At 40.0% G+C, this 15,312-nt stretch overlaps 1 protein-coding gene across 3 annotated transcripts; it reads right to left on the reverse strand.

Annotated features, from left to right (window-relative positions):
* LOC105496207 (small integral membrane protein 8) lies at positions 1 to 11,455 on the reverse strand. Of its 3 annotated transcripts, XM_071096757.1 has the most exons (3): positions 9,180 to 11,455; positions 5,313 to 5,464; positions 1 to 1,098 (listed from the first exon to the last, which is right to left on the reverse strand). In XM_071096757.1, the coding sequence occupies exons 1-3, from the start codon at positions 9,295 to 9,297 to the stop codon at positions 928 to 930; spliced, it is 441 nt and encodes a 146-aa protein (XP_070952858.1). In that variant the 5' UTR covers positions 9,298 to 11,455; the 3' UTR covers positions 1 to 927. The 3 variants fall into 3 exon arrangements, 2 of the variants coding, with proteins under 2 accessions (XP_070952858.1, XP_011764726.2); XM_011766424.3 differs by lacking the exons at positions 1 to 1,098; positions 9,180 to 11,455 and adding an exon at positions 1,715 to 2,179; XR_011623566.1 differs by lacking the exons at positions 1 to 1,098; positions 5,313 to 5,464; positions 9,180 to 11,455 and adding exons at positions 2,081 to 2,179; positions 6,854 to 9,169.
* Positions 11,456 to 15,312: the final 3,857 nt, after the last annotated feature.

Below are 15,312 nucleotides of genomic sequence, written 5' to 3' on the forward strand. Positions count from 1 at the left end.
TATTTGAAAGGTATTTTATTTTTGATGGTTATACCCTCATTCAAAAGAGAAAGGATGAAAACATCAACACATAGCCAGGCAGCCGTTGACATCAGCACACACAAAAACTGTCCTACAACTTGTAGCCATTCTGTAAAAAGTATTGTAGTCAGGTACTTGTTCCTAAAATTCAGTATGATTCTTTCCTCACACTACTTTTCACAGCTTTGTGCTTGACTGACTCGAGTTACTTTGGTTGATTCACACAGATCTTACATGAGTTAAGTCTGCACCTTGTACAGTTTCTGTTGCCCTCCTGCACTGCAATTTCTTGACAGTTCACGCAACTATTATCTCCTCTGCCACCAAACATCAACTTATTCTGTTAAATAGTAAAAAATTCTAAAAGATGGCAATGTGTCATTAAATGCATAAGTTAAAAACAGAAGAACCCTAGTTTTGTGACAGCCAAAATACACAGGGAAACCAAAAACAAAAGACAGTCTTTAAAAGGGATTTTGTATCACTGAAGTGCATTTTAAACTATATGAAGTACATTATACAGAGAGGCATAGCAAATAAATATTTGGGGCTCAGTAGTAAAGATTTTATTTAGTTACATGTAAATTCAATTAGCTAAGTTCTTTAATATCTACAAATCACACATAATTACATATTCATGTACCTTACAAAACGACAATGAAGTATGATAAATTAAAAATAACATTATGATAAACTCTGCCTGTGCTGTTGTTATTACTTGGTAATATTAACACCAACTGAAGCAAAACTTCAGAGGTGAGATTTACTACTGAGGCTCAATTACAATGATTTGGAGAATTAGGCACATATCTAGAAATGAAACAGGTCCAGAACCCTTGTGATAAAGATTTGAATTCTATAAGGCAGAATCTGGCCAGACACAGGGGCCTAGCCTTGACCTCTGTCCTAGGCCCCTGGGCCAGGTGCCAGGACAACCAAGGCCATTCTGCTGCTCGCCTCCAGTGAGTGCTGACAGTGGGGCTCGGCTTTGTTTACACTCATTTTTACCCCCATTTCTGTCCCCACTTCCACAAAAGACACTTCAAAATGCTGATGCTTCAGAGAATAAGAAACATTCTGAAAAGAAAAAAAACAAAAAGGCCTGCTGGCATATAAACTTCAAAAGAAAAAAAAAAGTATGTAAGGTAAACCTGGTACAATAAGGAAACCTTATCTATTTCTTATGTATTGAGTAGTTGTAGTTTTTAAATAACTGTAAGAACACTTGGTCTTATGTTTACAACATTACTGGAACATTAATTTACAAAAACTAAAATAGGTAACATTTAGTTGTAGTCAAAATCATCATACCTCAGTAAAACACACTTTCTTTTTTAAAGAAAAACTCCAATTACTCTGGGATATTCTTATTTAATCTTTATTTTAGTAGCTGAGTGGAAGGATCTTTTCCATTAAAATAAAATTCTGCCCCAAAAATAGCTAAAATGGAAACTGAAATATATGAACCATTTGTGACACTATAAGAACTACTTGTCAGAGTCAACTCAGTTTCTCATATCTCATATTTTTAATATTGACTTCAGGCTTTAAATTTTGTATTTATCTTTCTTTAAAAATATAGGTTCTATGCCAGGGAGAACATGAACATTTCCTTTGCAAGTAGCAAAACACAACTAAACTTTCACGACAGCTGCACCAGCATAATTCATCTTAAAATATTTAAAACATCATGCAAATTTAACAGCATGGGTACTTTTATTATACAGAATTTAATAATTAACAAAGACAACTTCCATTCTCATGGCACTTTTATAAGAGGCAAGGAAAGAAAAATATTATGAAGCTCGCTCTGTGGAAAAAGAATGAGATAACGGCTGTGAAAGGACAAAATTTACGACAGTTGTCTGGTTGCAACTGCTATCTTCTGTCTTCATTAGCATGTTCTAGAACAAGAAATATGATACTGTACACTCACAAGGTCTTTCAGTTGAAGATTTCAGAACGCTTAATAAACGTCCATCTGCAGTAACCAGCATTACTAATCCCATTTGGATGTTTTCCGCCTCATGTAACTGTGCCCCTCACTATCAATAGCTTCATAGAGGTCCTTTTTATTCTCTTGTGTTGCATGCAGATAACCAATATATGCCACGCAAAGTGAAAGAGTTACCAATCCGAAAGCCATTACAGGTTTGTTCTGTCAAAGCAAAAAAAAAGTATAAAGCTTTAGTAAGACTAACAATTTGAGGAGACCCAAATATCAGTTGCATTTTCCTCCTGACATGCCACATCTTTATTACGACACTAGCATTACCATGGCAATATTTCAACTATAATCATTTATTCAGTTCTTTATTCAATTAGCTAAACTACTGATTATCCAGAGATTATAGAAGACTCTTGCTTCTCCTCTCCAGTCTTTCTCCCATCTACACCCTGGACATCTCAGACCTCTACCCTCAGGAAGGTGACAGCTGGGAAAGGAGTGGGGCAGGAAAACTGGCCTGGTACCCAGAGTTTTCAATGTTATCTGTGTGAAGTGGAGGAGCTGCTTAACTTCCTGGGTCCTGGGCCCAAGTCCCTCCATTTGCAAACCTCAAATTAGTTCATTTTATTAGGAAGTGAGGATTGAAGTACACACGCTATTCTTCTTGCCCAAGTCATGAATAACTGGCAAAAAACCTTTTATATATTAGGCACAGAAATGATGATGATGTATACACTCTTCGCTGGGAACCTACTCCATAACCTCAAGAAATTTAGTGATTGGAACAGCTATTATGCTGTTAACCTTGATTTACTCTTGGACAATCCAAGACCCTAAGAGGCAAAGTTATGTTTTCAGCTTCACACACACACACAGAAAAGCTGTGTTGTTGTTGTTGATGTTAAGAGACAGGATCTCACTCTGCCGCCCAGGCTGGAGTGCAGTGTGCAATCATAGCTCACTGCAGTCTCAAACTCCCGGGCTCAAGTAATTTTCCTGCCTCAGCCTCCCAAGTAGCTGGGACTACAGGTGTGCACCACCATGCCTGGCTAATTTTTTTGTATTTTTAATAAATACGGGGTTTCACCATATTGGCCAGCTAGTTTCAAATTCCTGACTTCAAGTGATCTGCCCACCTCAGCCTCCCAAAGTGCTGGGATTAACAGGCGTAAGCCACTGTGGCCAGCCTAATTTTAAATTTTTTTGTAGAGATAGAGTCTGGGTATGTTGAACTCCTGGACTCAAGAGATCCCTCTACCTCAGCCTCCCAAAGTATTGGGATTGCAGACATTAGTCATGATGTCCAACCCCCACACCCCCTCCCCAAAAAAAGCTTTTAAATACAGGAAAGATGTTCACCACTCCAGAAAAGCATTTTTGTTATTCCTGAAACTGTACCTTAGACCATTTTCTTTGCACGTTCACACTCAACGAATTGGCCTTTCTTAGGTCAATGTAAATGCACAGTAGTGATACAAGTAATAGTTTCTGCTTCTGTCACCATACCTGCTATACCACTACTGAGAAATAAAAGAAACTCTTTAACTGAGGAATGTGAGCCCCCTTTAAATTATCAGGCCCAGAGAGGCACTGGAATAAGCTAGTAGTCACGTCTTGAGCTAAATAATAATTTTGAAGCCCTTGCTATGTGGGCTCTGGACTGACACCACCAATAGCTATAAATTAACCTTACAATGCCATCCACTAGACATTATAACTCATACTCTGTAATTCAACAATGTATAGCCAATTACTAATCAATGTCATTTCTGCAAACCAATGAAAATTACTGAAAAGCAACTTTTGTACTTGCCCCCTCTCCTGATTCACTTTTTTCCTGAAAAATTCCACCCTCTCCTTTGTTCTCCAGAGTGCTTCGCAAGGTTACTGTGAAGTGTTTCCCAGGTTGCAGTCCTCAATCTTGGCCCAAATAAACTCCCTACATATATTAATTTGCCTCAGTTTATTCCTTTAGGTGACATTTCTATTTCAAAATAAGGGTCAAACTTTTTCACTTAGATGAACACCTAAGAAAGGACACGGACTCAGAGCAGTTTAAATTTATAATTCTTGAAATGCTTTTAGCAATTAAAAGAACACATTACTTCAAAGCTTTTAAAATATTTTACCTTGGGCCGGGCACAGTGGCTCACGCCTGTAATCCCAGCACTTTGGGAGGCCGAGTCGGGCAGATCACGAGGTCGGGAGATTGAGACCACCCTGGCTAACACGGTGAAACCCGCTCTACTGAAAATACAAAAATTAGCCGGGCGCAGTGGCGGGCGCCTGTAGTCCCAGCTACTCGGGAAGCTGAGGCAGGGGAATGGCGTGAACCCGGGAGGCGGAGCTTGCAGTGAGTGGAGATCGCACCACTGCACTCCAGCCTGGGCGACAGAGCGAGACTCCGTTTCAAAAAAAAAAAATTTTACCTTGATTTAATGATCTGATTAAGTTGACCTATTGAACAGTTTACACTGGTAACTGTGTTACTAAAATTCCAATCAGATTCAACACACTTAAATATTTATCATATTTTATTTTAACTTGATTTTACATTTTAAAATAGAATCTACATTTATTTAAAAATAAACTCAGCCAGGCGTGGGCTCATGCCTGTAATCCCAACAATTTGGGAGGATGAGGTGGGAGAATCGCTTAAGGCCAGGAGTTCAAAACCAGCTTGGGCAATATACTGAAACACCATCTCTACAAAAAATTTTAAAAAGGAGCCAGGCATGAAGGTGTGCACCTGTAGTCCTAGCCACCCAGGAGGCTGAGGTGCGAGGATCCCTTGAGCCCAGGGGTTTGAAGCTGCAGTGAGCTATGATTGTACCACTGCACTACAGCCTGGGTGACAGAACCTCTAATGAATAAATGAATTTCATCAAATCAAATGTTTTGGAATTTTTCACAAAGTATCTGTAATATTGCTTAGATAAAAATATTACCTACAGGCTAGAATTGCAGTATGTAAGAATGGTCAGATTTTCATTTTGGTTTCCTTGCTTAAATGGAAGGTCTTATTTACCTAATAGTACTTGATCAAACAACAAAAGTTGTCTTCAAATTAATGCAACGATTAAAATAGTACTTTAGATAGTTTGAGAAGCCAATCCATTAAAGTGCAACCATTTTCCATTATAACTCTCAAATGCCCTTAAAATATTTTTATGTGTATTTATATGTGAAACAGCATTTACAATCGTCCTTCCACCTGCTTTTATTCACAGGGAGGTCTTGTCAACATAAAATTTCCATGATAAAATCAATTACAAGAAAATCAGAACTTCCTGACAGTCTGGTTAGATTAAAAATAAAGTCTTATCCTGGATATATTTCTTACAGGTTTAATGAAGAGCTCTGGATTCACAGCACGAAATAAGGTTGTTGTGCGCACCCGTCTGAGCCCCGGGCTTTGAAAGTCTTTCTCTTTGGGTGGTTTGAATGCTGGAGGCTCAGGTGCTGAAGACATCTTCATCAATGATGAGTTATTATCTAAAAACAAAATAATATATTTTTTCCCTTCATAATTGTGCTTCTCTGATAAATTTCTTTAAAAAGTCATTCTTAAATTCTTTCTTTGAATTCCAACCCAGATACATACCAAAGGTGATTGTCAGTTATCTTATTACTTTGTATTATGCACTTTGTAAATGGTGTTTTAAGTTTAATTTGTTAATTTCATTCATTATTTTAATTTTCACCTCAAAATAAAAGCTGTGGGCAAAGGTTGTTTTCCTACTTTTACAGAAGACGGGAGAATTGTTTGTTGGTCTGAGTCACGTTGTATCACATGAAACCAGGACTGAGAGTAGGTGAGGCCAGTAGGTTATCTGTTCCTTTCTTTATTTCCTTGTTTTCACTCCTCCTCACCTTTCAACAGCCCCTCCAGAACCCTAACCTGAGGGAAGGATCAGCATTCCTTTGCTCATTATCTTCTCCTACAGATTCACTCCTGGCCGGTTTCCTCCACTGCTCCTCTGTCTTCCTCCACGACCACCCACGAACTCATTTTCCCAAGCAGTAAGGATAAGGAGCTGTTTGTACTCACTCCTCCTTTGCCAATTAGCAACTTTCTGGGTAGGACATGCCCTGCTATCTCCTTAATCTTAATATCCTTTTTTATCTTAGCTACTCTAAATCTATCCTATTAAATCCAAGTGTGTCTTTTGTCTTCTTGTTTTCCTAGCTGAAATGTCAGCACTTTGGGAATATTTTTCTCTTCTAGGTATTATTAGGCAAAAGCTTAGTTTATCATCTCTGCCATCTATTGCTGGGATGGGAGGTGAGGGTTGAAAGAGGGGAGGTAGAGAAAGAAAGCTTCCAAAGATAGACATAAATGACAATATAGTAAAATTATTTGGGGGAAATGCTGCAATCACTGTACAGTAAATGTTATTGGGGCTTTGTTTGTACAATTTTTTTTTTTTTTTTTTTTTTGAGACAGAGTCTTACTTGATTGCCTAGACTGGAATGCATGTGCAGTGGTGTGATCATAGCTTACTGCAGTCTGCAGCCTCAAACACCTGGGCTCAAGTGATCCTCCCACCTCAGCCTCCCAGGTAGCTAGGACTACAGGCAGGCACCACCACACCTGGCTTTTTTTTTTTTTTGGTAGGTCTCACTATGTTGCCCAGGCTGGTCTCAAACTCCTGGCCACAAAGCAATCCTGCTTCTGCCTCCCAAAGTGCTGGGATCACATGCATGAGCCACCACACCTGGCCAGTATAAGTATTCATTAAGCTTACTATTTTATAGACGTTATAAAATCAGTATTTTCACAACTTCATAGTTAAGGAGAAAACTAGGAACTTGGCTTTTCAAAATACATTGTGTTGCAGTAGACACTGAATGTTCATCTATACCACTTGATCAGGTACGCACCTCAAGAGGAACATCTGCTTGAAGAGAAAGGAATGTTCTAAGCACTTTCTACACTTGCAAAGGCTTCAGAAATGTTCACTCTTGCCGGTTCAGTCACTTATTCCTCATGCACGTCATGATTATCATTGTTGCCTTCTTCATCATTATCACCGACTTTCTGGTTCAATTTTTACATCAGTTAGCACTCCTGTAGCAACTTCAGGATTTGGTAACTTGGGAAATAAACTGCTATCTGTAGCCACACAGTCTTCAAAATCAAACTGGTTTGAGACATCAAAGACAGTAGTAGTTGAGTGCTAGATTGGTTCAAACACCACATTTGGTTGCAGCCTCCTTACAGGAGGACCTCAGGGGATCCCACAGGAATCATGCCTGTGTTTTGCTAACATTTCATGATTACAGATAACTTTATAGACCACCAAGTCTCTGCAATCATGTCAATGGCTTATTCATGTTGCTTTTCTCCATTTTCTCTTCATTCTCTATATTTAGAAACTGCTTTCAGAAGTGAGCTTTCTCTGTGCCAATTACACCCTCATCCAATGGCTGCAGAATGGCTGTGTAGTTCAATGGGAAAAGCTCAACTCCTACATGATCCAAGTGTGGGAGTATGTTGTGGGCAGAGCAATTGTCTATCAGCAAGAGGATACTGTGGATTGCTCCTTGCATTCCCTTGTCAATCTTTATCAGTCATTCAGTAACACATTTCTCATTATTCAGGCATATGTATTGGCTTGGTAATCACGGGGGGAACATTTCTGAAGTACTGATAGTTAGCTGACTTGCCAAAGACAATTGTTCCAGAATGCATTACAGTAGAATACACCAATCATCAATCTGTTTATTTCCTTTGCAAAGTCTACCTTTGGCATGAAGCATATGATAAGGTAACAAGAACATCTGTTTCATCAGCATTTAAAACACCATTCAGGCTGGGCGAGGTGGCTCACGCCTTAATCCCACTATTTTGGGAGGAAGAGGTAGAAGTACTGCTTGAACCCAGGAGTCTGAGACCAGCCTGGGCAACATAGCTAGACCCTGTATCAAAAACAAACAAACAAACAAGCCATTGAAGCTGTAACCAGCAATTTTTGTTTTTAAGTTTCTCCTGCATGTAAGTTAATAATTTTCTCTACCAAAACAGTGTTTTCTTCACTACAGGCAACTTGTGAAACGATTCCAGAATATGCCCGAAGTTTGTTGAGGCAGCCCCCACTTGCTTGAAACTCACCATGGCTGACAAGCTCTGGATGTTTGTCCCTTCTAAATCTCAAGCTGAACTGTAATCCCCAGTGTTGAAGGTGGAGACTGGCGGGAGGCATTTGGATCATGGGGGCAGATCCCTCATGAATGTTTTGGTGCCATCCTTGTGGTAATGAGCAAGTTCTTACTCTATGAGTTCATGTGAGATCTGGTTATTTAAGAGTGTGACACTTCTTCCCCCTCCCTCTTGCTTCCTGTCTCACCATGTGACATGGCTGCTCCCACTTAATCTTCCATCACAACTGAAAGCTTCCTGAAGCCCTCACCAGGGGCAGATGCTGGCACCATGCTTCCTGTACAGTCTGCTGAACTGTGAGCCAATTAAACCTCTTTTCTTTATAAATTACACAGCATCAGGAATTTCTTTATAGTGATGCAAGAAGAGACTAACGCAACGCCCAAGGTTGACAAAAATCCAAAGCTTTCTATAGCACAGTTACATGCCCATTTCTTGCATGAACCCGATACCATGCAGAAACAGTGATAAAAGGGGCCTCATATTCACTTCTGCTTTAGTCCCAGAATCCCTTTTTAAATTTTCTCTTCAATCTTGGCTCAATCTTTCAAAAATGTGAACAATGTTGGGGTCGTGGTGTTAAATTCCTTTGCTATTTCTCCTTTATTGTGGCAGCAATCTACTGCTTCCATTACCGTCATTTTTTTCTTCTAATGAGAACTGCTGGTGTTTCATTTTTCTTCTCTTAGCCATGATGGTGTTTATAAAGGTATTTAGAATTTAAGTAACAAATGTTGGCCACCAGGTGCCTATACCAGGTGTCAGTGATGTTTCTCCCTGTGCTAAAAACTTGTTTGACTATAAACGTGGGTACTATAGTTTGGATATTTGTCTCCCAAACCTCACGTGGAAATCTGATCTCCAGTGTCAGAGGTGAGGCCTAGTGGGAGGTGTTTGGGTCATGGGGGTGGATCCCTCATGAATAGATTAATACCCTCCCTGGGGGAGGGTGGGGAGCAAGTGAGTTCTCACTCTATTAGTCCCCTGGAGAGCTGGTTGTTAAAAACAGCCTAGCACCTCCCCTCTCTTTCTTGCTTCCTCTCTTACCATGTGATCTCTGCACATGCCAGATCACCATCACCTTCCACCATGGGTGGAGGCAACCTGAGCCCCTCACCAGAAATAGATGCTGACACCATGCTTCCTGTACAGCCTGCAGAACCATGAACCAAATAAACTTCTTTTCTTCATAAATTGCCCAGCCTCAGTATTCCTTTATAGGAACACAAATGGACTAAAATAGGGAAAGAAAATGCAAAATGAAGCAGTCATTAAAGTGGAAGGAATATTATAGTCTGTCAACAGACAAACCTATAAGAAACATTAGGCAGAAAATAGTTAACCCATGGCCATGTTATTAGAACTGAATCTCAGCCTCAGAGTGTGCCACTACATGAAACTGAGGCATTAGATAAAAATACTATAAAGGCCTGAAAAAGCAAATTCACAAAGGTAAAAGTCATTCTAACCAGAAACTGACATAAACAGCATTTTTCCATTTATTATTGGAAAACAGCTGCCTGTATTTAAAACAAAGATAGCCTGTGGAAAACAGATTAAAGTTGTTCATTGGGAAGAAAAGGTAATGGAAAAGATGGGTATAGAAGTTCATATTGCAGAGCACAGAAGGGTCCTCAGAGCATAGTTTATTTACATATACTTTGTGTGGATGATAATGTGCCAGGAATTGAGGATGATGAACTACTCCATACCTGATGCCCAAAATTAAATAAAATTGTTATATATTAATTATATGTAATTTATTAACATAATAAATTATATATTAAACAATGATTTATTATAATATACAATTTACATCATATATTATTATTACTCTACTCCTGGGATATATAAAATTATACACTGTATATAATTTTGGACTTCAGGTGTGGAGTGAGTTCATCATCCCCTCAGGGAGGGCATTAATCTATCTACAAGGGATCTGCTGTCATTTACATATATATATATGTCATTTACATATATATATGGGGGAGAGGAGAGGGGGAGAAAGAGAAAGAGAGACTAGTTACAGCTAACAAAAATGTCACTATTTTAAAATTAAACGGATGCAGTGATGCTCAGTGTTACGAAATTCAACCTATATGAAATATGTCTGTAAAAAACTATATAGTGTTCTAACACTAATTGTGATGACTTAATTTTAGTTGTAAGATTGCTTGATCTCCTTTTTTCCTTAGCAGAACCTATATTTCCTTTACAATGAATCAATAAAATAACCAGGGTAGTATTGGTTATATTGCAAGTCCCAGACACCAAATTTACCTTAATAATTCACTGTTTATGTTAAACTCTTTGCTAGAAATGACAAAGAATATTTTGACTGGAAACTCACATGTATATTTTAAAAGATTTAATATACCCCAATTTCCACTGTTACTGACACTTTCTGGAAAGTATGAGAGTAACATTTTCTATTATTTATCATTCTTTTATTAGAAGTGGGATAAAACAGCTCAGTTTTATTGCTGCTTCTCCTTTATAAGCCACAGTCACTGATGATACAACAGTTCTCCCAAAATTGCATGAACTTATTCACACCATCTATCAAACTAAGACTTTTTAACAACCATCTATACTTTGTTAAAAAAAAATTCAGATTACTGAGACCAGAAAGGGTCTCAGCAGCCAATAATTTGTTATATATAACTATTTTAACAACAACAACAACAACAACAACAACAACAACCTTTTCTACATAGGAGAAAATTCTTCTGTATTTGTTCACATGCCGGCCCACAGAGCTGTACAAGTATGACTGAAGCATAAATTCAAGACGTGCCAGTTGAATAAATAAAACAGGTAGAATGCAAAACCTTAAGTCATTTCTTCACAGATGTGTAAATTGTTTTGGGGAAAACAAATCTGTATTTTAACAAGTAAACTTTTAATCCTGAAGTTTAAGTTGACTAGCTATTTTCAAGTACAAAACTAATACAAGTTCCAATTTTAAAAGGTCAAAGCATGGCAATAACTTATTCTGACATTACCACTCAGGTGAACTGCACCTAAGACAAAACCAGTTAATGTCTAGCACACTTTCATCAGAACTAGTCTTCCCACTAGTTTCTTCACCTTCTTCCCTTACTCTTTGTTTCCATTACAGCTGTCACTCACTTACTTACAGATGATATTGACCAATCTCTAGTTATTATCACTTTGAAGATCTATGTATTTTAAGCTGGATTTAAAAACCTCATTTACTGTGTTAAAACAGTAATCACATAAAACATAGAGATTAGTAGGGATGCTGGGAACCTGGCATTACACTGCTCTTGGCTAAGTAATTTTGGGATTAATTTGTGTGAGGCCCTACCTGCAAAATAATTAAGCAGGCACCCCTGGCTGTGTAATCTGCCCCACTCTTATTTCTTCTTCATTTTTCCATCACCCACTTCTTGTTCCCTCTTCTATGCATGATTAAGAAACTGCTATTTATCTTTTCTTAAAAAAAAAAAAAAAAAAAAGGAGAGTAGAACATTTCACAGCTGCCTGTAAAAAAGGTCTAAACTAAGCTGTATTTACTTCATTTGTTTCTCCCCGGTAACATGTTCTTTACCTTTTTCTCCTGTCCATCCTCCTGTGATGGAAGCGTGCAATGGAAAAAGAAGCAAAGATAAAGGACTGCCTATTTACCCAACTCCATGAGAGTCATTTACATCTCAAAGCATAAGAATAGTAAGCCCCTGAAATTAGTAACACACAATGTGAGAGGTTGTACAGATGGTCTTATGCCGAGAGTCAGGACTAGTCATTTTTGAATGATTTTCCCTCCTTCAGTAAAAGTCTTGCTCAGGGAGTTATTCCAGAATACATGACTACCTATTAATATATTGTACATGCAAATTAGACCAAGATATAAAGAATATAAGAATTACTTCAAGGGAAACAATCTTCAAATATATATTTTAGAAATAAGCACCTCAATAGAAGACAAAACAAAATGACCAGAATCATAAAATGTTAACAAGCAGGAACCTTATTAATAATGAAAGCCTTTCCTTTAAAAGACAGAGAATTATAAAATGGGCAAAATATTTTAATGAAAGTATAATACACTTCTTAATAGTTTCACAGGCCACATTATCTTAATACTTAAGAAACTAACTTGAAGTTTGGGGCAGAAAACCTTAAAAATAATTTAAATTAGTTTAAACAAGTTTGGGATAGAATCAGAGGACTTCATGGCTTGAGGGAATTAGCATAACCTCAAATTCTCACTTCGCTACTTATAACCTGTGTGTCTTTAGGTGCCAACTCTGATTTTCAGTTTCCATCTTTATAAAAGGGGCACTACTATCTATTGCATAGATAGGTACTAAATGTGTGTATTAAATAAGACGAATACATTTTAAAGGATGCAGATGTTCAATGAATGGTAGCTACTGTCGTACTCACCACTTTGTCTAACTCCCCCTTCTACATCCCCTTCTGAGAAACCCAGACCCAGGGAGATGTCTTTACCAGGAGGGTGCGATCACCTAGGTCTCCCAATCTCCAGCCCACCAATATTTCACCACCTCACCCCATCTTACTTTTAAATTGATAAAAGGCCTTTGCATATCTATTACAATATTTAAGAAACAAAATTATAATCACTTGTTTTAAAAACTGATTATATATATGTTGTTTTTAAGGTAAAATATACTTTTTAAAAAAGTATCTTTCCCGCCAGGTGGGGTGGCTCACGCTTGTAATCCCAGCACTTTGGGAGGCTGAGGCGGGTGGATTGCTTGAGGTCAGGAGTTGGAAACCAGCGTGGCCAACATGATGAAACCTTGTCTCTACTAAAAATACAAAAAGTAGCCGGGTGTGGTGGCGCACATCTGTAATTCCAGGTCCTCGGGAGGCTGAGGCACGAGAATCGCTTGAACCCGGGAGGTGAAGGTTGCGGTGAGCTCAGATCGCACCACTGCACTCCAGCCTGGGCGACAGACTGAAACTCTGTCTTAAACAAAACAAAACAAGACAAAACAAAACAAAGCACCCTTCCATCTCTTGGATGTACTACGGTCCCTGAAAAAAGGAGAAAGGCTTTGCTGGCGACAGCCTGAGGACTGACAATCTGAGTCTTATCTGGCTTCCCCCAATGTCATGGACTACTGTTCGCTGCCGAAGGCTTACTCAAAGACGCATTGGAAGCCTCCAGAAGAAACTTCATTCAGTTAAGTTCTACACATTGTGTGGCAGGGCTGAAAAAGTACGCGTGTCCGCACAATGACAAAAGAAAAGGGGCATCTCCTGAAAACACCACCATGCTCCCCTAACTGTGAGTCTGGTGAGCCAGGACACTAAGAAACTGGAGGAAACCAGAGAGTTCTAGGGGTGGGGGAGTCCATGGATGAAGTACCGAACAGACTGGCGCCCGCAAGGTGAGTCCGGGAAATGGGCTCTGTGGGGCCAGAGAGCTCCACCGACTTGGGGTGCGGGTACAGGGCGTCCACCGAGAGGCAAAGATTTAGGCTGCCCGAGAGGACGCTCCCTCCCTGGGGGGCCCGCAGGGCAGCCAGGAAGGGCAGAGACGGGAGCGTGATGGTGCGGCCGCCCGGTCCCCTCCAGGCCGGCGCCCAGCCACTCAGCACCGTAGCCGCCGCCGCTTACCTTTTGCGGGGTCACGTCCTCTCAGCGCCCGAGACGCCCCGCCCCACCTCACCGCCCCACCTGCGAGAGAGAGCGGTAGAGCGCGCCCGGCCTGGCGCCACAGCGTCCCCTATCTTCCGGAGGTTGCAGCGCGGGGCTGCAGGAATCCATCCAGCGCTCGTCGTTCCGGTTCTGAGGACCTCGCGCCCGTCCTTGAGGTCTGCGGGCTGGAGTTTGCAAGGGACGTTTTTGCTTTCTTCCCTTTTTGACCTTTAGTTTTCCACCTCCCAACTTCAAATTGCCTTCCAGTTCCGTGTATATGTTTGTATAAATAAAAGGAGACATCTCCTAGAAGTATGTTTATTTCATGAAAGTGGAAAAGCATTCTGATTTGGGAAAGAAAGCTAGATCTGATCTCCTCCTACCCCTACTTTAGGGGCACAGTCATTTAAGTGTAGAGTTAATACTCTGCCATTACGTTAGGGCCTTGAGAGTCCAAGATGCAGATGTATGCAGGTGCAGTTGAGACAAGAATAGATATAGGGATGCTGGTTTGCACATACTTTGCTGATGTTTAAGTTTGTTGGGATACACGTGAAAACTGATATGGTTTGGCTCTGTGTCACCACCCAAATCTCATGTGGAATGATAGCCCCCTTGTGTTGAAGGAGGGCCCTGGTGAGAGGTCACTGAATCATGCGGCAGACTTTCCCCTTGACGTTCCCATGCTGAAGTTCTCAGAAGATCTGTTCGTTTAAAAGTGTGTAGCACTTCCCCCTTCGCACTCTCTCTCTCTCTGTCTCTCTCCTGCGCCATGGTAGGACGTGCTTGCTTCCTCTTCTGCCATGATTGTAAATTTCCTGAGGCCTCTGGAGCCATACCTCCTGTACAGCCTGTGGAACTGCGAGCTAATGAAACCTCTTTTCTCTATAAGTTACCCAGCCTCAGGTAGTTCTTTCTAGCAGTGTGAGAAGAGACTAATACAAAAACCAAAAATAAAATTCTAAGCACCACCACCACCCACCTACCCCCAAAAGGAATGGACCTCTGTCTTGGCCAAGGTAATCTCAAAAAACCCTGAAAAATGAGTTCAGACCCTGATGGGAAGGGGTGGGTGGTTGGACATGCCTCATTATACCCTCCTCCCATTGGAGTTTAGACACAACTGACCAGAATTAACATTAAAACGGAGATCTTAAGACTGATAAAATATACTGTAGCAATAAGAAAATTCCAACCTGACTCTGGAATAACATCACATGACACACAGTGGGACCTGAAAGAAATAAAAATATGTTACCCCAAAATATATTTATTCGACATATTTTGAAATGGCCTTGAAAAGCTGTCTCTTCCGGGGAAAATTTACATTCTATACAGAATCACTTTCCCTTACTAGATTTTTTTTTTTTTTTTTTTTTTGAGATGGAGTGTGAGAGTGTCACTCTGTCGCCCAGGCTGGAATGCAGTGGCATGATCTTGGCTCACTGCAACCTCCACCTCCTGGGCTCAAGCAATTCTCCTGCCTCATCCTCCCAAGTAGCTGGGACTGCAGGTGTATGCCACTGTGCCTGGCTAATTT

This window comes from Macaca nemestrina, chromosome 5 (assembly GCF_043159975.1).
Source record: "Macaca nemestrina isolate mMacNem1 chromosome 5, mMacNem.hap1, whole genome shotgun sequence".
NCBI lineage: Eukaryota > Metazoa > Chordata > Mammalia > Primates > Cercopithecidae > Macaca > Macaca nemestrina.